Source organism: Ochotona curzoniae, unplaced genomic scaffold (genome assembly GCF_017591425.1).
Source record: "Ochotona curzoniae isolate NIBS_2020 unplaced genomic scaffold, NIBS_Ocur_1.0 contig_2688, whole genome shotgun sequence".
NCBI lineage: Eukaryota > Metazoa > Chordata > Mammalia > Lagomorpha > Ochotonidae > Ochotona > Ochotona curzoniae.
The window spans coordinates 2,910,737-2,938,281 of record NW_024465553.1 but is presented as its reverse complement, the minus strand read 5'-3'; the positions used below and the strand labels follow the sequence as shown (position 1 = coordinate 2,938,281).

Sequence of the window (27,545 nt, the reverse complement as noted above, 5' to 3'; positions counted from 1 at the left end):
ACACAGAGCTGACACATCTCACTCCCTGCCTTTCCGGGGGTGGCTGAACTCATGGCTGGGGGGAGCAGGAGGAGGGTTTAGAGTCCTGACCCTCTGTTCTGCTTTCCCGACCCACCAGCAGAGACGACGCTCAGGCTGAGGTCCGTAGAAGGCCCCAGAGCATGCATGCACACAGAAGGCCAAAGCTGTGGGAAGCCAAGAAGGCACGTGAGCCAGTGAGTGCAAAAACCAAGGAATGAATCAAAGCAGGATGAGAACAGGAAGGACAAGGAGGTGTCCGCCAGCCGGGAACGCCAAGGCCAGCCGGGAACGCCAAGGCTGAGGTTGTCCACCGGGGGCCTGCAGGTAGCCCGGCCCCCTGCGGACCAGCAGCCGCCCTGCGATTTGGGCCTCTCCGAACTGGCTCCCCACCACCATCTCCATTTCACACACTCCTCTTCCTTCCTCTCTGTGTTGTTTACAAAGGTTTCATTATGTTTTCAACTCATCAGAAAGGCCCCACTAATACACAATTAACATGTGATTATAAAAAAAATTAAAATAGCTTCCAGAAGAAGGAAATGTAATTAAGTAGAGAATGCTTTTCAGTAAGGGCTTGCTTTAACCCATTGTCAGAACACAGGCTACGTCCGTCCACAATGCCTGGAACAGATGCCAAGGGCAGAATGTTAAAAGCGAGTAAAAAGAGGACATGATTTGCAGGAGGAATAATCACCGCGCACTTGGCACAACGTCCTGCAGGACTGAGGCAGGCGCGGGCTGCCGAGCGCCGAACCCGCCCCACGCTGCCTTCCCCACGGGTCCCTGTGAAAATGTTCCCCTGCTAAAAGAACTAAAATAGACGATTAAACCCAAACCTCCGATAGCAAGCATAGCAAGGGGAGGGAACAACAGACGGGCACACACGCTCAAACTCCACTGCAGGCAAAAGTCCCGAGCACGGATGATGTCACCACTCTGTCATCAAGTCTGAGGTCATTTTGGTTCTGACTGCTTCGGGCCACATTTCAGAAGGGAACTGTCTCTAAACATTTCCTATCTACAACAGGCTCTGAACTAGCTGATCTGGGAGCCACCATCCCACTTTCTCCTCCCTCTCCCCCACTGTGGCCAATCCAGCCTTCCCATTGGCTTGTCAACTTTTGGCACCTGAGGAGGGGCGAGACGGGGTGGGGGTGGGTCGGAAGGGTTGACAGTTGTTGCTGATCCAAACGGCCCCAAAGGAAATCCCAAATGGCAGTGAATCCCAAGGACACGGGAGTCCAGGGGGAGTTGTGCAACGGGCAGGCCGGGCTTCTTCATGACACTTTCGCCCGTGGGGGCAGCAGGCACATGGGCATGGCAGGGGGCTGGTCCCCAGGGACCCCAGTGGACAGAAGCTCCGCACAGAGGCTCCTGAGTCCAGTCTACCCCCAGCAGCCCTCTGAGCTGTACCAGCTCAGAACACGCCCCCAGACCTGGCCGGACTGGTACCTGGGCAAATACTCCACAGTGGCAGCAGAGTCAGGAGAAGGCCCAGCTGGCATAGCCATAGCTGTGTCCTCCCCAGCTCCTGCCCTCCAGCCACTCGCAGACCCCCAGAGCAGCTCTATGTGCCTGAGACAAAGCATCAAGCTGCCCAGTTTCTATTCCAAAGTGGCCTCCTCTGGGGAGACCCAGGGTGAGACGTGGAGCCTCTGGGAGCTGGCCCTGCCTGGCGTACAGGGAAAAAGGGGACAGGGCAGGTGGCCAGCCCTACAGGAGGGAAACATGCCCAGGCCCGGGGCTACCTCTCCACACAGGCAGCCTGAGCAATGCCCACGAAGCCACAGCCTCGCCACAGCCCCCTGTCCTCTCAGCCGCCCCACCATGCCACACAGGAGCCTGAGGCCACCCCGGCTGGGAGGTGCAGGACAGCTATCAAGGGTGGCCTGACAGGCAGGTGGCCCGGCCTTGCTCTCCATCCCACCGAGGCACCCTGGCACATGGAGTGCAGGGGAACCCAAGGGAACAGCCAACAGGACAGGACCGTGGGGCTTCCAGCTGCTGTTGAGTTCCAAGTGACAGTAGTCCCGAAGGTCACCCAAAGCACCCTAGGAAAGATGTGTCCCTGAGCCCACGCTGAGTCCCATCCCCACAGGCACCTGGAGTGGTCCACTATGACTTCAGGCTCCCCGGCATCACAGATGGGATGGGAACAGAGGAGGCAACAACACCCCACACTCCACCCCCAGGACCAGGAGACCATTCTTGAACCAGGCACCCCAAGAACTACGGCCAGCCCATCTTCCCTAACCTTTACGAGGCGCCTCAGCAAACTGAGCCGAAGGAAGCAAGACTCAGAGAGGTAGAACAGCCTGCCTGAGGCTACCCAGCTTCACCTACCCCAGGGCCTGCACGTACAGGTAGCATTCACCACCACATCTGTGAAAGTTTCTAAAAGACAGTACCTGCCCCTCTCCCCCCTGACCAGGAATGCCCTGGCCTGGTCACCCCTGTACCCCTCCACAGCACCGCCTGCCAGGTAACAGGTGCTCAGCCAACAGCTGCCGGACAGAACCAAAATGGCCCTCCTGCCCACTGCCCAGAGAACCGTGAAAATCCTGCAGTCGGCGCCCGCCCGTAGCGTCTGCGCAGCGCCGCGAGAACTGACAATTCTTCCTAGATAAATATCTGGAAAGAAGTCGGGAAACAATTAAAACGAGAAGCTAATAAATGATGAAGAAGCCCAGGAGCCAAGTCCTGGCCCATTTCCCAGTCTTCATTCATGCATCAAAAAAAAAATAGCCCAGCGGTCCGAGGCTTTGAGAGGGCAGCTGGGCAGTGGGGCTGTCCGTTGTAACAGAAATGGGAATTAGATACTATCGAATGTGCTCGCAGCATTCCCAGCACCAGACACCACCGGGCCAGTGCGCCCCGCCAAGCCCCCTGCGCAGGGAACCACGGGACAATGAGCTCGTAACCAGGCAACCGAGGGGCGGAAGAGGTTCCAAAGTTCCTGTACAGGATTCAGGATAGCCGTGCTCAGCCCTTCTCTGCACCTCTGGTGGGTCAGGGAACGGGGAGGCGCAGGAGTCAATCCTCCAGGACCCTGGCCTTTGCCCTTTCAACAACCACCACCGTGGCCGAAGCCGGATGCCAGCAGGCTGCCAACCAACACTCCCGGCCAGGGCCCCCCCAGGTGGGATCGGTTCTTCCTCCTTTCTATCCATGGTGGTCTGCAGCTGCCTCCCCAAATCCAGGGACCCCAGAGCCTGGTCATCTGCCTGAGAGAGACATTTACCTTCAGTCTGAGGGAAGGGGACACTGGGACAGGAGCCTTGAGGTTTTTGCCAACACGTGACAGGTGCCATGAACCAGAATTCACAGCGCTGCCCCAGGCTGCAGAAGACGTAACAGCCGAGCCCCTCACTCGCAGGGGTGTCCCGCTCCCCAGTGAGGCCGAGCCCGTGACCGTGAGCACGTGCCCTCCTAGGCACCTGTCCTGATGGTGGGCTCAAGAACATGCCCTCCTAGGCACCTGTCCTGATGGTGAGCTCAAGAACGTGCCCTCGGGCCTCAGGGTGCTGCTTTTACAGAATCTGTATCCCAGGACCAGAGCCTGTCTGCTTCCCTCTCAGCCTCCACGTGACAGCCTTTCAGCATCAGTCACCCCGATTGAGGGACACAGCTGCTAACGATGACTCAGATGTCATGAGCAGGTGCCAAGAGGACCACGGGCAGAGGGCAGGCATGCAGGGGCCCCTCTTCCTTTCTCCCTCCAGTGATCGAGGTCATTATGCGAAGCAGTGCTCCCCAACACACCAACACACGCCTACCCTGAACCCTGGCCTGGCCGACATCTCCCGTCTTCCTCTCCCATCTCCATAATGCACTTCATAAAGAAGATGGGTAAAGGTGGAAAACTGGAAATTGGAAAGAGAATATTTTTTTTCTTATGAGGCAAGCCTCCAGTTCCTGTGGGTGCCAGGGGATGGTGGGGGCACTCCAGTGAGGAAGTGGAGGCAAAAGTCTCAGCGCATCTAATAAGCTGCTTCTGACATCGGAGACAGACACACTCTTCCTGGCTGCATGTGTAGAATCTGATGATTCCTCACGCCTCTGTCTGAACGGAGATGACCACAGTGAGGCGCCGGGGATGGCTGAAGGGCAAGCGGTTCAGGGGCAGGAGCCCTCCAGGCAACAGCCAGGCGGAGTAGCCCTGCTGGGGGACCACGCACCCCCAGTGCACAGAGGAGAGTTCAGGTGCCACGCAGAGCCCTGACAGCCCTGTCGGGGGCAAGCACAGGGTGCAGAGGTGTGCCAGCCAGGAGGCAAGGACTGCACATGCCAGGGGCTAGGAAGCCATCCGTCCCAGGCAGGCTGATGCCGTGTGTTTAGCTCACATCCCTTGCTGCATCTGAGGGCTGCACGGTTTTCTGGGAAGTGGAGGGAGGAGCTAATGAAGCCACAAGCTTGGCAGATGCTGCCAGCGCAGGGTACCCAGCTAGAAACTTCTCTTCCCCGTGGGCCAAAGTCACTACATCTCTCAAGACCGCTGGCACTGCCCATCTCAAAGGACTACTCATTTCTTGTGGAAAACTTGACAGACGCAGACAAAGAGAAAGAAGAGCCAACTGTGTGATGCTGGGTTTCCCTCATGTCCTTTCACAGGTGCACAGACACTGCCTCCCACGGAGCTGTGGCTGGGCTACGTGTGACCTTGCTTTCCTTGGTGATGCACTGCTCAGGGCTGCTCACTGCCCCGTCCCCGGGCCAGGCAGGGACAGGACGCGACTTGCTTCTGGCCCCCAATGTGACAGACAGACCCTGCAATGGAGTGGCTTATGCTGACTTCACAGGCTTCCCCACGTGTTCCTGATGACACACCCAGTCCTCCCAACACAGCAGCTTCACACTTACCCTCAGATCCGGAAAATGCCTGGAGACCACACATCCCCCCAGAAAAACTTTCCACTGACTCGATGACATCAGAAAGACCCCCGACGTCCCAGGGGCTGGCAGGCTCGCCTCTCCTGGCTCCATCCATGTTATAAGCACTCTCTCCCCACACGTAAACCCAATCACCCAGAACACATGGTGGCACCCCTCCCACTCACTGGGACAGCAACCCCACACCACACAATGGGACTGCACAGGGCCACTGTCCACATTTTCTAAATTAAAAAATAAACAAACAAAAACAAACAGCACTGCCGACACTCAGGCGAGACTTGTCCGCTTCCTGAAAATGTGAGATAATGAATAAAAATGTTCATTACTGAATTATTCACTTTTCCTCCCTGATTCACGTCCTGGTAATTACCATGACCAGCCTAATAAAAACTGCTACAAACCGAAGGTCAACTGGCAGTTAGAAGTGTTCATTTTCATTTCAATGTATTCATCTCTGGCTCCTAATGGCCTCATTTTCTCCCATGCTCCTTAATAAATACCACTGAATTACAGGTTAAATAGCTAAATTAAATTATTGCAATTACAGCGTGCAGAGCCCTGAATCCGGGTGTACCTTTCCCAGTTCAATTAGAGGCGAAGTTTGCGCAGCCGCGGATTCTGACGGCTGTCAATATTCCGGGTGGCTGTGGACCTGCGCCAGCGACCAGGCACTTGCAAACAGCGCTCTCAGCTGAAACAAACATAGCATAGACCACAGCAAAAAGGAAAAGACGTTAGCTGGGGCTCTGGCTAGCTGCTGTGTGCTCCAGCATGCATATGTGAGCACACGTGTGTGTAAGTCCGTGTGCACAAAAGGAAAAACCCCAATGTCTGGGGGGAAAAGACACATCTCAATAAATACAGACCCTCTCTCCTCCGCGCTGCGGGCCGACGACTATTTTATGGGTCCACATGAAAGAACTTCCTCATTATTTAAATATATTCGCACGCTTGTTGCTATTGCTTCGCCGCAGGATTAATTATCCAACATCCCTTACAAGACAGAGTGTCTTAATAATACGAAGTGCCTGGGCAGAAAGAAAGCCCTTGCCAGCTCTGCTTCCCCGAATCCCAAGCTAGGAGAGGCTATTTCTTGTGAAAGAGCTCCCCCTGACTTCACCATCCAAAGCACCGAGTCCCACCGTCGCTGAGGTCATCTTTATTTTTGCATCAACAAGCTGATGAATACGAAGCACAGTGAACTGGGAGGCCCTGCCAGGACCCCCAGGAGTGTGTGCGGGAAACCTGGATGCTTCAGAGGGCAGAACGTATCACCCTGGCAGTGCAGCCAGGCCGGGGTGGTGGCTCTGCAGGGAGAGCAGAGGCCACCCAGTGTGCAAGGGGGTGAGGGGACACCTGGTTGAAGCCCTTAGCAGGCCCCCAAGTCCAACACCCAGTGCCTGCTGAGAGCTGGGACCCGCAGTCGGAGCTGTGCCAGGGCACAAGTGCAGTGGGCGGAGCAGGGCCAAGCATGTTGCTGTGCAGACACTGACATGGAAAAGCCTTCTGTGATGGCCTCCCAGGCCTGGGTCTGCCCCCAAATCAGTGGGGAAGTGTCCAGCTACACCCAGGGCATCCATCTAGCCCAGATCAGGACAACCAAGGTCTCTGGACTCACACCCCACGGTCTACCTCCTCTGGTCACGGTCATGTTACCCCTGAAGGTACCTCACCCCAGGGCCTAGACAACAGCCCTCCAGTGGCCGCACACGCCTGGCATTGGGCAGAACGCTGGTAGAGCCACTGATGGATCTAACCAGGAATCAGCCAGTCACACCCAGGGAGCTGGCCAAGGGCTTGGTCTACCTGTGGCTTCACCTCCAATACCCGACGGCTTGCTCAGGGCAGTCCCCGGCCAGTGTTCCCTGATGCAGTAGCCCCTGCACTAGCCAGAGCCCAGCCTCCTCCTCCTCTTCCATCCCATCCATACGCTACTGGATTCAGGCCGCAAACACTGTCAGGGTTGGGAGAAAACATGCAGGAGACTGGACATGCAGCTGCGCCCCCACCCCCAGCCCTCACGCCATCCCAAGAGCACCCAGTTCCCCGAGGCCAGCGGCTGTAGCCATGGAGAGGTTTCTATTGGCACCTGTTCAGGCCACAGTCTTTCCCTGCCACCACACCAAGACACATCGCAAAGAACCCTCAGAAACAAGCAGGATGCTAACTGCTGAAAACCAACAGAGCCTCGCAAGGTGGCAACATGCAGGGGACACTTCAAGTACCACTATGGTGGCAGTGCCACATGAACGAGGCAGCTCCCAGCCAGGCCCTGGCTCAGGCCTCCATCACCCTCACCCCTCTGGGACAGCTCCTCCTCTTGGCATGCTAACGGAGATCCCAAGGCACAGAGAGCTGGAGTGACTTTCCCACAGGAAGTGCCTGGTCTCCCCATTATCAGTACCACCAGGTGTTACCTAGGGCAACGGCCTCCCCGTCCCCACTCCTGGTCCTGGGTACACCTTGATCAACTCCACAGCCACCTCTGCTTTCTCTCCGTCCCCGTCACAGGCACCCTGATGCTGAGCTATCATTGGCTATTGGCCGGTCCCAAGAGCCTCCTGGCTCACCCTTGATGTGCCAGTGGCCCCTCAGTGATGCCCCCTCCCAGTCACCATCTTATTACAGAGCACCAGTACCTTGTCTAGGTCTGAGTTCCATGCCTAGGGCATCCTCACCCAGGGGTCCTCTAGGAACTACACTCTTTGTCTCTGCAATTCTGGTGCCCAGAATGACATGCAGCTGCTGCTGCGGACCAAGCAGGAAGTTGCCAAGAGCTGGACAGAGCCGAGCCCAGAGCCACCAGCCTGTCTTGGCAGAAGCTGGACAGATGCACCCTAGAAGGAGGAAGGACAGCACCCCATCAGCAGGACAAGTGCCTGGTGTGTCTATCAGAAAAGGTGCTAGGAGCAGTGAGGAATGAGCGGTGTCCTGGAGCAGAGACCGGTCCAAAACCAGGCGAGACAACCACTCACACACCAGCTTCCATCTGGAGTCTTGCAAATCCCACAAAGGGTACTGCAGCTCTGCCCCTTGCAGACTCTGCCCATTCCCCACCCTTCCCCCCTCTGGTCACAACACAGCCCATGCCCTTCTTGAGCCCTGGCGGCAACAGAGGCCACTGGCTGGCACGGCCTGGCCTCACTCAGGCCAGTCCATGACGGGGGTCAGCAAGGTGGTCTGGGGCCAAACCCAGCAAGCCTGGGCGCTGGTGGTTCCAGCCCTGTGGGCACACCTGACGGCGTCCCTTCCCCTCTTAGGGCCTGGGGCTCTAGTCAGGATGGGAGATCCAGGCCTCACAGTGCAGGCACCAGGGTTAGGGGCATGTGTGACAACCCAGGGCTTCCACTTATCCACCATCAACGGCTCACTGCCCACAGTTCCCTGAGCTGGCTGCCCATCCCAGCCCCACTGTGCACAAACAGGCATAGGGCCCTTCTGGCATGCAGCCTTCTTGTTGCCTGGGCTTGTAGGGCTCTATGTCTGCCCTTGACAGTGGACTTGGAGGGCACTGGTCTGAGTTTGGCAGGGGGCCTCCTGGTGCTGGCTCGTGGGGCCTCTGTGACCTGCCTTGCCCTTCATAGGCTGGGCCTCAGGGTCTTGCCGGGAAATGGGGGGCCCTGGAAACACCGTGAGGAAATGCTCAAGTCCCAGAACACAAGGGCAGAAAAGAGAAAGCTACTCCTTTATGACAGGTACATCCCAGGATGGGGATCCCCTAAAACACGTGCTACGTGCAGGTGGACACCCCTACCCTCAAGTAGCTCACTCACTCTCCCTTGTCCTTCCACTACACAGAGTCTAGATGGAGGACGTGGTCAGGCACCCCACTTGTGGGACACCTCAGAACAGGGGTATCTTTCTCACAGTAGGGACAAAGAGCCATGGGGGCACAGAAAGTGGGCCTCTTACAGAGAGGGCAGGCTCAATCCCACTGACCAGCAGCACAAGCCAGTAACAGCACCCACTTCCCAAAACCGCCCTCCCAGGCCGCTGCACCTGCCAAGGCATCTCCCTGGTGGCCCTGCTGCCACGGCCGCTGTCCCAGCCTTCAGGCTCACTCAGCTTTAGAAAAGCAGAGACATTTCCGGCCCCACCCAGGCAGAGCTTGGCCCAGAGCTGGCAAAGGGGGACTATGACTGGACAGTGGGCCCTTCCCAGGCCACAAACAGCTTCTCCCTCCCTCGAGTTACTCAGGCTAGCCAAGCACCTGTTCTCTCCCCCAGCTAAGCCAGCCGGCACCTGTGCATCCTGAGCTTTCCCCCAGACAGCACACAGTAAACAGGGGCGGGGCCCTCAAAGACTCCATCCCCACAGATGTGGCTACACCAACAACCTGCCAGCACCCCAAGAGTGACCCCTCCATGCTCACCCTGTACTGGTCGCCAGATGCCATGGAGGCCAAAACTGGCAGTGGAAGCCCAAAAGTGGTCTAGAACTTTCTCCCCCTCTTCTTCCAACACCTAGCACAGCAGTAGCTCCATTCCAGGCAGTGGAAGGAATGTCCCAGGCAATAGGGTCCTTGCAGGCTGCCATGAACTTCACAGCCATGGTTCAGAAACCTTAAACACCAAGAGTCGGGCATAGGCGTGGTATGCTGCTGGGCTGCTCACATCTCATGCTGGAGTGCCCAGGTTCAAGTCCTCACCCTGCTCCCAACTGTGGCTTCCTGCTGACGCATATCCTGTAGGCAACAGGCTCAAGTACCTGGGACCCTGTCACCCACAGGAGAGACCCAGAGGGAGCACCAGACTTCTGTTTTCAGCCATCCCAGCCCTGGCTGTGGCTGGCATTTGGAGACTGAGCCAGCAGATGGGAGATCTCTCTCATTGAAGGGTAGCTGCAGGTAGGACAGGTGGGCTGGGATCCAGAGGCTGTACCTCCAATTCTGTTGCTTTCAAAGGGAGGGTCAAGTCATGGGTCCCCACAGGACACACCACCTTCACAGAGATGAGAGAGAGAGGCTAGAGTGAAATAGAAACACCGGTACCCCCAGGCAGCTAGGAGAGAATTCTAGAATTGGCAGTGATGGCCACAATGGCCTTCAACAGAACATCCTGGGATCCCCCTGACCCAGCCAGCCCCAGCCAGCCAGGACCATGCTTTATGGAGTTCAGGAAAACTTAAGGAGTCTCCAAAAGGCAGCATCTCCCACCTGGGCACCTACTAATTCCACACAGCCCCCCACCAGGGGACAGTGACCACTCAGGGAAGGAGGGCCTGCTTGGCAGCCCTCCCCAGCATCAGGCCCTGCCCCCGGTGCCTAGGATGAGCCCTGTGTTCCAGAGGGGGACATCAGCTCAGAATGGAATGACCACAGCACCTCTGCCAGCACCCTAATTGGGTGAGATCAGGAAAAGACAACACATCATGTGCAAGCAACAAGGCAGCTGAGTTACAGAACTGGGGTGCCCATCACAGCTGTCAGCAGTCAGAAAGCACCAGTGTCCCTCCCACTGCCCAGGCAGCCCCACTCTGAGCCAGTGTCTTTCTATTACAGGAACACAGGGGCCACAGACAGGTAAGGACTGAGGTCAGGTGCCCCCGCCCCCAGCAGGACGAATTCCTGGGACCGCTCCATCCTGCCAGTCCTACCACCTTGCATTCTGCGTCAGCTCACAATGGGGCCAATGAGATGAAGGCATCTATGTGTGACCACCTCGAGGTCATCAGTCAGGCACTTATCCTGCCTCCTATCTCAGTGGCTAGCTACCTGCCCTTAGAAGTAAAGCTTTATTCAACATGGTCACATCCGTCTGTCACTTGTCCATGGGATCCCTTGTGCTGTAGTAGCAAAATCAATGGTTCCAACTGAGCCCCCTGGAGCCCAAGGCATCCACCATGTGTATCTGGCCCTTTATCTTATATAAAGGCTGCACCTCTGGCAAAGCTGACAGGTGCAGGAGACAAAGCCTGATCCAACACTCGCCCTGTCCTGAACTACTAACCTTCCTTTACTTAAGCACACCAACCCGCAGCATTTCGCTTTTCACCAAGGTTGCCAGGAAGCTCAGAACTGAATGTCATATTCTGCTCCAGTGTTCCAGTCTGGGTTACTAGGACAACCCAGTTCTCCCTTGATTGCAGGATTCCCACTCTCGCCAGCACAGCAACACTGGCGTGAATGATTTGCTTAAACTGAAAAACCTGGTTCCCCTTACTAACCCAGCAGCAGCTATGACATCAAAGACAAAGCCCTTGTGTACAGGACAATGGTGCCCACTTCCAGGTCCCTCCACACCCCCACACTCAGAATTCACCTGGCCCAGGCCTTCTCGGCCCTTATGCTCCCAGCTGAACTCCCTGCCACCAGCAACTCCTACACAAACTGGGAGTAGCTTGGTACAGTGGCACATGCAGGACAGTGCATGGGGACACACCAGAGCCCCACGCAGAGTCCAGCTCCCCACCATTCTGGACCTGGAAAAGCACTGCTCCAGGAGTTCCTGGGAGACCCATTTCCCAGGACAGCCACTGTCTGCCTGACTGGATGCCTCCAGGATCCTCTCCCAGTTCCCGTGGCCTCCAGAATTGGAGCCATTAAAGGGTCAGTCCTTCCCCTGGCAGTGGACGGGATGACAAGATGGCCGTGGCTGAGCTGTGCTAGACAAGAGTGGGGGGCACTCAAGCATACTGGCCTGGGAGGCAGCACACCCAGCCACCTGTACCTGACCCTGTCCAGGGGATCTGGGGGTAGGTCACATCAGCCTGATCAGCACAAGTGTCACTGCTTCTCAGCTGGCCCATCCCACAGATGCGGTCAGCCAAGGTGTAGTCCAAAGGGCAACACACAGCCAGGTCAAGGCCAAAGCCAAGTCCTGGGCTGGGATGCAGTCAGGGCTGACCTGGGGCCAAAGCAATGCCAGAGAGGCCTGCGCCGGGTCATGAGCTCAGCAGAGAGGACACAGGCCCAGTCCAGGGAGTCTGCACCACACAGGGGCCCAGGTGGACAGCAGAGGGCAGCTGATCGGAGGTACTAGGAGCCCCAACCTCCGTACCCTGCCCGGTGCTGTTCAGCAAAGCAGGCATCTCTGCCCCGGGACAGTCCCTGCTCTGCTCCCTACCTTGGAGCTTCCGGGAGAATCTAGCATGCCACTAGTCAACAAGGGACAAAATAGCGTCAGCTGAGCAGGACACTCAGACACAGGGCTCGCTGAAGGGCCAGAGCCAAGCTCTGCGGCAGACCCCACAGCTGCTCAGAAGTCACGTTCCAACCAGAGGCCAGTCACCGCAGGGACTGCCATGAGAGGCTTGGCCACCACAGCCCACGGCGTGGCACGCAGCGCATGGGGCAGGCGGGCAAGGAAGCCCCTGCCTGCCCCAACTCCAGGCCTGTGCACAGTCCCTGCGCCCAGCGGGGCAAGCCAGCAAGGAGGTATAATTGAAAGGATTAGCACGAATGCAAGGTCTCCCTTCCAAAAATTCGAGGAACGCCAGAACGACTCCTCCAGCCCGGGCATGACTCATGGTTTTAATAGAAGAACTTAATTTCCACTTCTGAGGAATCTGGGCTCGGGGAAACATTGTCTAAGAAATACTCGCTCTGCTCGCTCCCTGGCAACCAGGGTGTGCTCTGCCCCAAACGGAACAAAAGTCTCTCAGACCCCCCACCCCAGATGGGGGTGGCACATCCAGGTCCCACCAGGATGGACTGGGCTGCATCCGGCCCAGCTCAGCACAGAGCACTGGGCAGGTCCTCGGACCTGGGCACTACTCGGACCTCTTCCCCAAAGAGTAGCTGGTGACCACGCACAAGGATGCCCCGGGAGCTCCCCAATGTGGCTAGGCCCAGGGACACAGCTGGCACAGGCATCCCTCTCCTGACCCTGGAAGGTGCCAGAAGGCACAGCTGCCAGTGCCTGTGGGTGAGGGAGCCTCAGACTCCAGAACGTCCCTCCAACCAGAAGGCTGGCTGCAGAGTTCCCAGGATCAGCAGGCTGAGGTCAAGGGGGATGCCCGTGGCCTGGGCCTCAGATCCACCACTAAGAATGGGCAGTCTCCAGAACCCTGTTGCCAAGCCTCAGCCCCAGGCACAGGCAGCACACACAGCCTGACTCCTTCCCTGCCTGAGTCTCAGCAGAAACCCAGGCTCCACTCCCCATGCACGGGAGCAGACAGTTTTATACCAGAACTGAGCCCTGGGTGCACGGCTAGTGTGTGGGCTTGGTGTGGATGTCGCTACCTGGCCTCCCTCCCTTCCCAGCTGAGCCTTCTAATTTACATGGCTCCCAGCAGGTCCCTGCACTAGGACTCTTCAAGCTCAGGGCTGGCTTGTGCAGGTGGGAAGGGATGCTAAGGGCCCAGGAGAAGAGATGGCTTGAGCCTGGAACATCCAGACACCCCCATCCCACACCTGCAGCACCACACAGGTGTGTTGCACACACTGAGGCAGCTCCAGGACGCCTGGTACCTGGGCACCTACAATGTCCCTCCCGAAGGCTGCCAGTCATGTAACAGGGTCTCCATCTATCCCCACCAGTGCCCAGAAGCACCCCCACCTCACAAGCCCCACCCTGCAATTAAGAACAGATACCTCAATTTGCCCTCCACCACGGCTGCCCACTCCTGCCTGGCCAGAGGAGGGGTACTAATTTCTAAGTCGCAGATCATGTCACCCCACCATTCATCCAAACGTGTCACTAACATCCCATTAGACTGTAATTATTTTTTAATTAAAACTAAGAAAAACTGGCGTGCCTGTGCCGACTTTATGCATCTGTTATGGGTTAAAATAGCTTTTAAAAAATGTCTCAGAGACCGCAGTCTATTGTGGCCGCGGCCCCTGCCAAAGAAAACGCAAGCTTGCTTATTTTCTCCACGGGGTGCAGCGGTGCCTATGTGTGCCGGCACAGAATCGGCTGGCCGTGAAAAGAATTCTAAATAAAACACAAACATGGAATTTGGCAGCGCCACAGAAGCAAGCTTAAGACTAATTCCAGCATGCGGACGGCTCTCACATAGCAAGTCTGGCTCCAGCGTAAATGGAACCAGGCACTGTAAAATACCAAGGTAAGGCAGAGCCTTGACTTAAAGAGACAGAACACGGAGCCCAGGCGAGGAAGCTGACGACGCCGGCTGGCACCGACTCCATAAATCCATAGGTTATTAGCTGCCTGCTCCCAGCCAATCTCCTGGTAAAGAGATGTATGTGAAGAGAGAGAGCGGCAGATGAAAACCATCACCGCGCACTTGACTTCCAACGCGGTGGCTCTGGAAATACTGGGCTCATTATCTCAATTAGAGGAGAAAGACTATCTGAGACCTCAAGCATCCACAAACCCAAAATGGAGAAAGGAAAGCCAGGGAGTCAGAGACAGGAGACAGAGGACAAATGTGGTCCTTGACCGCTGCGCAGCACCCTGCCTGGACACATGCTGGCACCAGGATGCAGCAACAACTTTGATAACAGTTCTAGTTCTAGCAACAATGAGGCACAACAGGACTGCCGCTGCCTAGCGCCCTTCGCAAGCCTGCTGCTGCTCAAAGCAACATCATGTTAGCAGGGGAAGGCATTTCACTACGGAACACTGAGGAACGGCTCTGAACCCAGATGGCCGCAGTCACGTCCTTCGTGAAATGGGCACCTTCCTCACTGAACCAGGGGGAGGTATGTCCGCCCCCACTCCCCCGTCACTGCTCACCTCCACACTGGTCACCGGCTCAGGGCCAAGCTTTATTAACCCTTTATTAAGCCCTGATCCTTCCCGGATGGGACCACACACAGGGCTGGGGACTCTGGGCTCCCCCGAGGGGTTCAGCCAGCCTCAGAAGGCTGTAAGGAGCATTTTCCACCTGCAGAGACCTCAGCAGGCCTTGGTACTAGACTGGGACTGGCCAACAGCACAGTTGAGGAGGAATTAGAAGTGTCCCCACCACACACACCCAGCGCAGGCAGGGCTAGGGGCAGGGAAGGACCCATCCTGCGTTGACAGCTCCGGGGATGACGCCATACACACATGTGTACACCACGCACAAACACTGACAGGTGCACACAAACACACATGCACACACCCACGCTCACACACTCACACATGAACATTCACAGGTATGTACACTCCCACACGCGCACACACACACACACAGCATAAGCAGTGCTTTTTATTACAGGGTCTGTGCCAGGCCCAAGGACTGGCACAGGCAGTGGGGAAAACCCAGGAGAAAATTACATGAGGCTCCATTTGGCTCCAATGAGAAAGCCAGGAATGTCTTGACAGCCGTCTTGGTCGTTCCTGGTGGGGCCTCTCAGACCTGGAGTGTCCTGGGTGGCTGGGCAGGCTGGCCTAGCCCATGCCGAGTGAGCAGCCATGACCCGCACACTACCAGCTACCTTTGCAGGTGTGCCCAGAACACCCAGACCACAGGTGCCCCCAGAAGCCACTGCTGAACAGCCTCCCCACCAGGCTCCAATGGGACCAAGGACCGGGCTCCCTAGCTTCTGACCCCAGCCCGCTCCAGCAGGGCCCTGGTGGGCTCCGTGACCTGACATGGTGACATCACCACATGCCCGCTCTCTGCTGCTCTTCCTGAAAAGATGCACAATGTCTTAGGAGATGCAAACTAAAAATACCCCTGGCTTCTCAAAGCCAGTTTACGAAAATAATTATGTTTTCTTAAAAAAAAAAAAAGTAGATTATAGGCAAGTATGTGCTCAGCTATTTTTAGCTCCTATTCAACTCTGTTCATTTTCTCTCGTAATAATCACTGCAGACTTGTTGTAAGACGCCCCCTCCATTAACAACTGCACGCCTCCCCAGGCGGGGGCGGGGCGGGGTAGGAGGGGGCGGTGCCCTATGTGACCGAGCCAGGCCAGCCTTGGACAACGACCACCACGTTCCCGAACGGGGAGGAACACAGCCACCTCAGCAGAGGCCAGCTTGGGTTCCACGTGGGCCACGGCTGAGCCACACCTATCCCCCCACGCCCACCACCACACGCCTGAGTCTGTTGCATCCTGGGAAGCTCAGAGGGACACCGAACCAGGGTACCTGCTAGGGACAGGCAGAGGCTTCAGTGGGGAGGGGGTGAACTATGGTGTCCACTAACAAACCACTGGGACACTGACAGTGCCAATGACCATGACCTCATCTGGAAGAGGGTCATTACAGATGTGACAAACAGCTGTTCTTGCCACTGTAACTTCAGAAAAGAAACAAACCACAGAGGCTGGGACCAGGGGGGCATGGCCACAAGCCAAGCAGTACCCATAGCCCCCGGTCACTCGCCTGCGAAGGGAGGGTCCCAGACAACAGCGTCCCCAGGGGAACACAGCCCTGCCAATGTTATCAGATACTCATGACTTCCAGAAAGAAGCAGAATAAATGACCTGCGGTCATTTGCTACTTGGGGTCCTGGACACTAACAGAGCAGCACCCTCCCCACAGCCTCCCAGCCCCAGCCCCTCACCTGGGGTCCAGCCTGGGGGCAGGGTCAGTGTGGCCCCATGCCAACAGCGAGGACCTGGCAAGGCTCCTAGGACACATGGGGAGCTCACCCACTCAGGCCAAATATGGGGCTCTTCTTGGTAAGTCACCTTCAAATTAGTGCCCTGAGAATACAGCAAGGACACTATCCACTGGCAGAGTCCCCGCCCCAGCTCCTAAGCCAGCCAGCTAAGTGCTTAGCTGACTGCCATACCCTGGGACACAGGCAAAGGAGAACTGGGCCTGAGCCCCAGCCCTATGGCTTCAGGCTGCAAACCCAGACTGGAATTTGCATGCATGGGCCCACCAGCCCCCCAGGGGCACAAGGGGTAGCTTCCACAGCTCTCTGATCAGGGGAGAGTGGGACGAACCAGCAGTGTGGTATATGGCTGCCAGGGACGTACAACAATCCATGTACTTCAAAAAGCAGCCTGGCAATTCCATAAACCTTTCAGCACAGACTGACCACCCTACCCAGCCGTTCCACTCCCGGGGGTGTTCCCAGAATAAGAACACACTCGCGCCTTCCTCCCCACCCCATCAGGCTGCAGGTGAGTGGCAAAGAAGTGTGGTCCCCACAAACAGTGGACTACTACTCAGCCTTGAAAAGGGAGGAAATTCTGACACTGCTGATGCTGTGATTCTGCCGTGATGATGCTTCATGAGCCACGCACGAGCAGCCCCACGTGCCAATGTCCCTGGAGCCATCAGACTCACAGAGACAGGAGCAGTCAGATGGCGACAGGAGCCGTGAGGAGAGGGGAGGAGGAGCCAGCGCTGAACGAGTCCCGAGAAATCAGAGACACCAGCAGCGAGAGAAAGTTCTGGATCCATAGGTGGTTGCAATGCATAGTTCCTACGCAACTGTTCATTCTCTCGTGATCATCGCTGTTGTCCTAAGGCAGCTCCTCTCCTGTCACTGCACCCCCCCGGCCACGGGCAGGGCGGGAGGCACAAGACGTGACCACACAAGTCTCCTGTCATGCGAAGGCTGGCATGAGCCATGTGCACACCTCCAAAGCGCTCGTTTAAAAATGGTGAACACAGTGAATCTAGTGTGCACGTTCCAACTCAGGAACCCCAGGCAGCCTGGTCTCTGAACATCCAGTGACCCCTTCAGCAGCAATGTGTTCGTCCACACCTGCCAGGGAGCAGGCCAGGCCAGACTGGGGGCAGTGCAGCAGCAGGGAGCCAAGGAGCCAGGAGGGGCAGGCCCAGACTCAGAAACCTGGGTCCAAATCCCACCAGACGATCAATGTCAGCCAGCTCCCATCACCCCAGGATATCTGTCTCCTTGCCTGTGCATCACGAAAGAGGCCACCCTCCAACAAGACAAAGGGTGGGGAAGACCAAATCCAGGGGTGGAAAGGCCCCTGAACCTGATCTGACGGTCCCCTCCCAAGGGACGCCTGCAGGGGAGCTACCCACACCAGCTGCGCCAGATCACACACCAACCCAGCTCCAGGAGCCCCATCTTCTGTTTCCTCTCTCAGCCACATGGACGCATCCTGGGCTGTGTCACTGCTCCTTATCGGGGCTCACCCCTACCCCTGCCTCCGGCACTACTGGGTGGCCAGTGGGCACAGGAGTCACCCTGACAAAGGCTGACATGGGGATTCAGGAGCTACATCCTTGATCCCCACCCAGTCAGGCCCCAATTTGATTATGATTTGAAGGAACGAACTTGTCTGGCCCCTCTTCCACATCAGCACTTCCCTCTGGGGTCGCCAGGTGCAGCCGGGGGGAGCTCCTGAAGACACCCATACCTGCCACAGGATCTCAGTCTGTGCACAGGGAAGAAGCAAACACCCCAGTGTCTCACTAGGGTTACCCCAAGTCAGAAGGCCCCAGGCAGATGTCCAGCTTGGTCCACCCTCTACCACTGAGGCCCATGGCCAACAGGAAGCCACAGAGGTGGCCTAACCACACAGACCAGAGGGACCCAAGCTGGAATCTCAGTTCCACGTGTCTCATGTGTTGTGTGACCCTAAGCAGGTAATTTGCCCTGAGCCCTAGAATCCTCATAAGCAGGTCAAGGTGGGGGCGCACTTCTCCTTAGGAGTCGCTCTTAAGACAGCACTGTCCATCATGGGCCCTAGGGACATGGCTGACAGTACCTGCCCTTGTCTCTCCGTAAGAAGGGCTCCTGGACTCAGGATGCAGGTCCCTGAGGCCACAGTGAGTCAGTGGGGCAGGGCTTCCGCAGGGACCTGGGGTGGCCCCATGCTACAGATGGGTGTCCTCAGGCTCCGAGACAGCAGCTGGCCAGCAAGGCCTCACATTCTCCTGTATTGCTCACTTTGGGAAGAAGAACCAGGCAGGCCACACTGCCTGCAGTTGTCCCACTACCATGGGCGCCCCTGACGGGTGAGGTCATGCACGAGTCCCCTCCTGGGGCCCCTGGGAGATGGGACAGCCAGTAAGCAGAGCACAGCACAGCCACACAGGCGGCCCCTTGAAGCCAAACCTCCACCCAATTTCCCAGCTCCTGGGAGATTAATTTTTAAGTGTCTTCTGCTAGGTGACAAGTGTCCTTGTCTGGCTTCCACGGGGACTCAAGAAGGGCAGTGTGAGGTGCTGGGCAGACCCTGGGCACCCAGGTCTCAGCCAGCTCTGTGCCTGCATCTGACAGCTGCTTCCTTCACGCGCTGCCTTGGTTTCCGCATCCACAGAATGGAGTGGTCTGGTGAAATGACGCCTCGGGTCATGCTGCCTTTCTGGATCATGAAGGACACTACCCCCGGACTGCACGTGGGGGGACAGCACCAGGCTTCCCCGGCCGCTTGCCCAGTTCCTCTGCAGGAGAAGGCAGCCACCTGGGTCCGAGGCTTCTGCTGCCGGTGGCCACTGCTGCTGCTTCCCATCCACTCACTGCTTAAAGGCCCTGCATCCAGCACTGCATTAAAAATTAATTACACATGCTATTTTATTGCCAGTGCATAATGTAATGAGCACCAGCTGTGCTAAACAGCCAACCTCCTTTTTAAGACAGCTATAAAAAAAAAGGAAGAAAGAAAGAAAGGAGCTGCACTTCCAACGGCCTCTCCTGTCGGAGCAGAGAACCAGCAGCATCTTGTACGGATTTGAAGAGAAGGCTTTGATTTAGCCTCCAGAGTGTCTGAAGGGCCAGCATGCAGAGGAAGACGCAATCTGGTGAGGCTGCCGCCGTGGCCGCGCCCGGGACCCCTTTAATCTGAGGACAGGCCAGTTGCACTGGTAGGTACCCACCCCGTCCCCACACCACTTCTCTGGGCCTCTGGTGGTGGCAGCAGTACCAGGGGGACTATGAACAGGGAGTCTTATACCACCTACCAATGCCCTGCCAATTTGGCCACCACTGGCTCCGCCCTGGAGGCCATACAGCCCTGGCAGGGCAGGGGCCTGGAGGGACACTGGCTGCCATCACAGAGGGAGGCCATGACCCCAACCTCTTTGGGGCATGATCCCCACAGGCAAACAGCTGCCACCCAGGGCCTGTCCCGTCACCACCGCTGGAACCCTCAGGCCCCTTAGCGAGGCGAAGGTTGCCTGCATCTTCCACAACTCCACTGGCCCACCGTGAGCCAACCCCCACATTCCAAAGGGAACCCCCCCAGCAAACCTTCCACCCGCCCCAAGGGGGTCCACCAGCCAACTTGCAGGTTCGTCCTTCTCTAGCCCCGGACTCACCCTCCCTCCCCTTCAGAGGCTCAGTGAGGCCCTCTGGGAGCCCCCTCCAGCACCCATGCTCCAGGCAGCACTGAGCCAGGGCTGGGCAGTGTGGCCATCTCGGTCGGCTGCTCACGGATCCTGCAGTGTTAATCAAACCCTGTCCAGAATGACGCTACAGCTTGCTGCTTGTTCTGGTATGAAATGTGCAGAGCACAAACCATATCATTAAAATAAAACTTCCAGAAATAAGGCCACTTTCCAGACAGACTGTATTAATCGCATCAAGCCTCCTCGGCTAGGGTGGTCTAACCTACCGCATCCCATTGGACGGCTCAGGTTATAAAACCAGCACAGAAGGAACACTGGGATATAATTGAAGGAGGAGAAAACGAGCGACTCCACTGTTCAACCCTACTATTTACTTACAGGTATTCTTTTATCTTTATTGTCCCTTTAACCCATGCCAAGAAACCCCAGACTAGCTAAATAACACAGCAAGCACAATTTCGGTAGAAAAGTAAATTGAATTTAACTTTACAAGATTGCCCTGTGATTTCAGCATATACTAATGACTGCAACTGACTCCCTCTATTAAACCCAAACACTTCCACTTCCCCAAGCTGGAATCCTGCACACCCATGCGAGAGACCCCGAACACGCCCGGCTGTGCTCATCCCAGGGGCCAAGGACCACTTGCAGCTTTGAAATAGGCAACAACACATCTCAGCTCCTCTTCCACGGCCGATGCCAGCACACTACCAGAGCCAGCCAAGAGGCGAGGGCCTGGAATCAGGAATGCAGCTAAGCCTGAGCCTGCCCACAGGGTGGTGGACACCAATCCTGGCCTAAGGGGAGGCCCTTCCCGCAGTGCCATGAGTCAGCCACATTGGAGCACAGGCAGAGCCAGGCACGGTGCCCAGCTCCTGGGACCCTCAGAACAACCCTCGAGTCCATGTCCCATCATCACCCCAGCCTTCAGATGAGTAGACTGAGGCCGAGACAGCAGAAATGTACCCTGATGCCACAGAGCTTCCCCCAGCAGAGGGCTGTCACCTCTAAGGATGGCCTTTTAATTACAGAAGGCTTAGAGACAAGGAGTTAGAGACAGCACGGCCCTAGACACCTGCCTCTGCCCTGTGACTCCAGCCAGGCCCCACTGATCCGTCTCAATGATCCACGTGCATGGGCCTCATCTAGTTTTTGAAAGATTTATTTTATTTGAAAGAATTGAGAGGAGAGAGAGAGAGATCTTCCATCCACTAATTCAATCCCCCAGATGGCCACAGCAGCAGGCGCTGGGCCAGGCCAAAGCCAGGAGCGTCCTCTGAATCTCCCGCACGGGTGGCAGGGACCCAAAGACTTGAGCCATCCTCCCCCACTTTCCCAGGAAATTAGCAAAGTCCTGAGTCAGAAGTGGAGCAGCCAGAATATGAACCAGGCCCATAGGGATGCTGGCACCACAGATGACAGCTTTACCCACTACACTATGATGCCCGTCCCAAGGGCCTCATTTCTAAATGTTACAAATGCACACACATGGCCCAGCGCAATAGCGTGGCAACTAAAGTCCTCACCTTGAGAGCACCAGAATCCAATATGGGCGCCAGTTCTAATCCCAGCAGCCCCACTTCCTATCCAGCTCCCTGCTCATTGCCTAAGAAAGCAATAGAGGACAGCCCAAAACCTTGGGACCCTGCCCCTGTGTGGGAAATCCAGAGGAGGCTCCTGGCTGCTGGCTTCGGATTGGCTCAGCTCCAGCCATTGCTGCCGCTTGGGGAGTGAACCACTGGACGGAAGATCTTCCTCTGTCTCTCCTCCTCTCTGTATATCTGACTTTCCAATAAAAATAAAAATGTTTTAAAAAGTACACACACATATGAAGGTGCTGTAGAAAGCTTATGAGAAAATGGAATTAACAGTTCACTGTTGGTGACCCCTCGTCTGCGTGGATTTCAAAACTGGCACTCAAACCAGCTTTTTTCCAATCCCATTCCTCTGAAACTGTGTCAAAACACAAAAAGGCAGACAGGACATGGCTTGTCCGAGGCCATCAGCCAGCTGAGGTAACGGTCAAGACCCCAACATGGACATCACTGCCACCCTGCCAAATTACCTGCATAGAATTGTCTCAAGCAAGTGCTCAGTGCTAGGTGCCCTGAGAGACCAAGTGCCCGTTCTCCATGGACACCTTCAGGAGGCCGGGGATGGGGTCCCGGGAGGCAGGGCTGCACCCAGGATACCCACGGACACACATGGGCACAGCTGTCCCCTCCTACAAATAACTGCACGAGCATCCATCGGCACACAATTAAGACAGGTGCAGAGGAGCTCGGCGTGTTCCTGGGGAAGAGACAAGTTCAATGTGTCCCCATCCAAAAGGGGTCCCAGTGCACAGCAGCTTCCTGACGATTCCTGCAGATCCAACGACTCTACTCCAACTACTGATCACGGGCAGACAGCCCAGTGTGGGACCAGAAACCACAGCGGGCACACAAACCTCTTGCAAACAATCAGAAAACTGCAGAATCAGGCACATACTTGCTGATGGGGCCCCAGCAAAGGAAGAGGACAGCATGGTCAACAGAATGCAGGTCTGGAGGCAAGAGCAGACCCCAGGCCCTGGCCTGTCCAGCCAGGAAGGGGAGACCTGCCTCACTCCTCTCCCCACACAGGCTCATCAAGTGCAGAGGACAAGCCACGCATGACAGCCCCTCCATCCATGGTCCTTTGAAGAAGCCCAGCAGGGGTGGCAGGATGGTGGATGGCCGAGTTCTTGCATAGCCAAGGCATTTCTGCAAATGCAAAGCTGGCTTGCCCTCCACCAGATACAGACAGAACAACAGGACTCCATGAGAAGAGGGGTGGTTGGTGCCCAGGACACATCCCAGCTCGACACCCTGGGCCCAGCCACTCTCTCCCAGAGCCTCAGCTTTCCCAAGTGACAGCTCCCACTCTGCACATACGGACGCCCCCACCCCACCCCAGGTACACAGTAGGGAGGGGTCCAGCCCCCGATGGGACACATCTGCTTCAAAGCAAGACCAGAGTCCAGCGTAGCCCAAGAAGAGAAGCAGACCATTTTTCTGTATGCACTTGACCCACAGCAGTGCCGATCCGGAGAGCCTGGGCAGGCACTCCCCGACCCCGGCCTCGGCCACCAAGCCCAGAGCAGCCAGGACGGGCAGCTCTGAGTCCTTCCCAGGTGATTTTGGTCTTTGCTTTGGCCATTTAAGGCACAAGCCCATAAGAGGCCACAGCAGGGGTTACTGAAGGCTGACCCCCCCCACACACCCCAATAGCAGGCTCCTGGCTGCCTCAGGACCTCCTGGCAGAGCTGTGGCTCCAGTAGGGACTGTCCCCTGAGACAGCTTTCATGGAAAGAAGAAAATAAAGTTGCCCAATAAAAATAGTTTTCCTTGTCACAGCTCCCAAGTCAAGAGGATGCCTGCATAACGCGCCTGGTGACAAAGCAGGGACACAACGAACCCACAGCCACCCTCTTCTTTCCAGGTCCCTGCCACGGGAACCAGGACACTCACCACGTGTGTCTGGGTCAGCAGCCTGTCCCAGGTGACCACAGCACGTCTCACAAGGCTGCGGGTCCCCAGGGCCCCCGGCCACACCCAGATTTCAGGCTGCCAGGGTGGGAGGGTGGGGATGGAGAGAAAGGAAAGAGTGCAGGCCAGCTCACGGGCCACTGCACAGCCCTGTCCCCTCCCATGCCACGAGCCTGGGGCCTGCCAGGGCTAGGCACACAGTAGGTACCCTCCGGGCCACTGCACGGCCCTGTCCCCTCCCATGCCACGAGCCTGGGGCCTGCCAGGGCTAGGCACACAGTAGGTACCCTTCCGGGCCACTGCACGGCCCTGTCCCCTCCCATGCCGCGAGCTTGGGGCCTGCCAGGGCTACGCACACAGTAGGTACCCTTCCAGGCCAGCTCACGGCCCTGTCCCCTCCGATGCCGCGAGCCTGGGGCCTGCCAGGGCTACGCACACAGTTGGTACCCTCCGGGCCACTGCACGGCCCTGTCCCCTCCGATGCCGCGAGCCTGGGGCCTGCCAGGGCTAGGCACACAGTTGGTACCCTTCCGGGCCACTGCACAGCCCTGACCCCTCCCATGTTGCGAGCCTGGGGCCTGCCAGGGCTAGGCACACAGTAGGTACCTGCCCCGCCCAAAATGCCTCTGCCCCACACCTCCTCCAAGTTAACAGGCAACACCTGGTCCCAGGAGAGAACCCACACTTTGGATGGTTCTGGTGCAGAGGCCAGACAGAAACACAGACACCCCAGGAATCTCTCTAGCCTTGCCTGGCAGGGGTGGGGGAAACGGGCAGCAGCAGCAGAGGCTGATGGAAGCCTCAGGTGTTAAACGTTATCCAATCAAGCCTTCGGGACACAGAGCGGGAGCCTAGAGCCGGAAGCTGAGGACCCTAGAGAAAGGTGGGGGGCCCACCCGATGCTGGGGGCCCAGGTTTGCAGTTCTGCCAACAGCCCTGGCACCCCAGAAGTCGCCCTGGGGCAGGAGGGGGGCCCCAGCTTGCCCCAGCTCTGCCCACCGTCCCCGGGAGCCCTCCCATCCCCCGCGGTGGCGGCGTCTGTTACCTGACCACTGACACTGGCATCCAATGGGAGCCTCCGTCTGACCCTCACCCTGAGGCCCATCGCCCGAGCCGGGGCGCGCGCTGCAGCACGGCAGGGGGAAGCAGGGCGGGAGAGTGCCCAGGGCACGCAGAGGTGAAGTAATCACGGATGTGTGAGGGTGGGAGGAGGCAGCTATGGGGGCCATCGCTGGCAGCTGGGCAGGCCTGCACGGCCCTGGAGAAAAAAACAATAGAAAAAGCTGGTCAGTCGGACTGCGGGCTGCGGACTGCACAAGGGGGCAAGGGACAAGGGGCAGGGCCGGGGCCACACTGTGCGAGGGGGCTGCAGCCTGCCCTTTGGGGGTCAGGGGACCGCTAGAGAGGCCTAAGACCACAGCTGCCAGGTTGGGCTCTCAGGGGGCCCCACACCCAGGGAGGGATTCCCATTAGGTGGGATCCATTTGAGAATCCGTCCCCCAAAATTAAGCCAGCCCTCCCTGCAAGAGCCATGAAGCTCAATGCCTTGACTATTGGGGTGTCCCAGGTCCACCTCCGAGAGGGCCTGGCCACTGGCTGATCCCCTGCCGAGCTAACAGCAGCGGTGGGGACAGGATGGGGTGTCTCTGCAGCCGAGGCTTCCAGAAGGCTTCGGTGCTCCCCCCATGAAGCCCTAGCACTGCCCAGGGGCCCCTCAAGGTCCTGGCCTTGGCTTGGGTGGCCCGCCCACCTGACGGCACCACCGTGGGGCCAGGGCCGGGGCTCGCCTGGGCTCCCGGGCAAGGCAGGCCTGCATTTGATTTGGCCGTTTATCTTAAATGGCTGAGAGACCACCAGGGCAAAACATTTGTGTGAAGCCCTTGCCAAAACCACAAGTGAAGAAGCCCAAACTCCCTGGGTAAATAATTGGGGAAGCATCAGAGAGACGGAAAGAAAACATCAACAAGATGACGGGCAGCTGGGCCCAGCCAGCTCTGCCAGGGAGGCCTCAGCCCGCCCCACCCCCAGCTGGGGGCCGCCCTCTCCACGCCCCCGCCCCATCACAGACCACCACCCCCTCCCCAGAAGAGCCACAGGGCCCTGCGAGCCCCCCGCCTGTCAGGCAGTCACAAGAGTCTCCTAACACCCACCCGGGTAGGTACCCATTGTACAGACCAGGAAACTGAAGCTGTGAAGGCAGAAAACAGCAGACCCTGGCAGCCAGGCCCACTGAGCCCCCAGCTGTCTAGCTTCAGAATCGAGCCATTTCCCCCCGCCCCCTCCCGTCAAATCAGGGAAGACATCATGGCATTGGAGAAGACCCCCAGCGTGGGACTGAGGCCAAAGCTGACGTAGTTGTTGTTCAGGCCTGTCTGAGCCGGGAAGATCCTTCGCAACCAGGCCCAGGGCCCAGGCAGGGCGTGGCCAAGCAGTCTGGAGCGATGCCAGCAGCTCCCCTCCCCGTTCTGAGGAGTGCTGGCACCTACGGCCAGGATTGCCACCTGTGCTGGGCACTGAACACACTGCATTCGACCCTGTCCACGAATGGCCTCAAACATCTCTGGAAGGCCTCTTTGACTTGTCGAAGAGGGCCTGATCTCCTGTACCCATCAGCAGATCTGGCCCATTGTGGCGCCAGGAAACCCCAGCCCGTTCCCCACAGGGACACGCAGGTGTGAGGAGCCCTGACAACTGACCCCAGCTGTCTTCAACTTCTGGTTCTGTTCTGCTTCCCGTTGGGGTTACAGCCTCGCTGGAGTCCCTAGCACTACCCTCGGGCCTGCACAGCCCGGGTCCAGGCTCCCAGGTTCTGCAGCCCTGCCTGCAGGGCCGAGACGCCAACAAGCACTCCTGCCCTGGCCGTGGTCAGTCCAGCGCTGAGGAAGCTGAGCCAAGCTGCGCAGAAGACAGAGTGAAGGGCAAGGAGGAAACACCTGTGCAGCCCCACCCTGCTCCTTGTGCAAGAGTCAAAGGCAGGGCTCAGGCCAGTCTGTCCAGGGCAGTCCCACAGCATGTCGGGGCCAGGGCCGGGCACACCCTGAAGGGATCCTGACCCTGTGGATAGCCACCTGCAGGCAGCAGGTCGGGGGCAGCAGGACAGTGGAGACCGTCTGGGGCCGGCACAGCCCCCTGCCTGCCCACGGAAGCTCCCCCTTCTCCAGGGTGGGGCCAGCCTCCACCCAGAGCCCTGCCAAGAGGTGCACCAGAAACACTGCACTGCGGAAGCTGCTGTAAATGCCAGCAGACGTGACAGTGGAAGCCATGTGCTGTGTCCCTCTGCGGGTCTCAGGTGTCATGAGCAGCGAGAGCCAGGAACAGGAAAGTGGTGGTGGCCAGCAAGCGGCAGATGGAGAGGGGAGCAACAGGGAGGAGCCGCAAGATGCTGACTGCACGTTGCAACGGGAGCTTTCTCTCCACGTCCGGCCCAGCGTTTAAAAGTGCAGCCAGCCTTTCCAATACAAAAATAATAAAAAAAAAAAAAATAAATCTTTAAAAGTGCAGCCAGGAACTGCGGAATGCCAAGAGCCCCCAGCTCCGAGGCACCCAGACCTGCCCCAGGGAAAAAGCCCAGGGCATGGGGGGGGCGGGGACTGGGCGTGGAAGCACACCAGGCCCCCATGCCTCTTCCTCCTCCTCCACCAAGCCGGCCGGGACCTAAGTTTAGCCACGGCTGCAGGCCTCAGTTCCCTCACCTTAAATGTAGCCTTCAATCAACGGCCCCTGCCACGCATTCACTCCTTCATTCATTTGTGAGCCGTTCAGGACCTTCCCACACTCCCTCTAGGCCTCACCCAACACGCCCAGAGCCCAAGGAGCAGCTCACACAGCTTCTCCGAACAAATGCTTTCCTCTGCAGCCCCTGCAGACCCACCTTCCCTGAGGCTTGAGGTCCAGGGACCGCAAGAGGCCACCCCGGCATGGCCAGGGATCCAGGTGGCTTAGAGACAAAACCCAACCTGCCCGGCTGCCTCTTGGGGAAGTGGGCTTTAATTCAGGGGAAACG

General features: G+C 57.6%; 1 protein-coding gene and 1 long non-coding RNA gene across 6 annotated transcripts in view; both read right to left on the bottom strand.

Annotated features, from left to right (window-relative positions):
- Positions 1-27,545, bottom strand: part of BCL11B (BAF chromatin remodeling complex subunit BCL11B) — a 76,474-nt gene that overhangs the window by 17,756 nt on the left and 31,173 nt on the right. For 2 of the 5 annotated variants that reach the window (XM_040975077.1, XM_040975078.1), the window contains exon 3: positions 24,588-24,800. The exons of the other annotated variants lie outside the window; for them this stretch is intronic. In XM_040975077.1, coding sequence (XP_040831011.1) covers positions 24,588-24,800 — 213 coding nt within the window. The remainder of the gene's footprint in view (positions 1-24,587; positions 24,801-27,545) is intronic. 5 annotated transcript variants of the gene reach the window in all.
- On the bottom strand, positions 22,290-23,912 carry LOC121152866. The gene is made up of 2 exons (XR_005883320.1): positions 22,966-23,912; positions 22,290-22,909 (listed from the first exon to the last, which is right to left on the bottom strand). It is a non-coding gene; the product is annotated as an uncharacterized LOC121152866 (long non-coding RNA).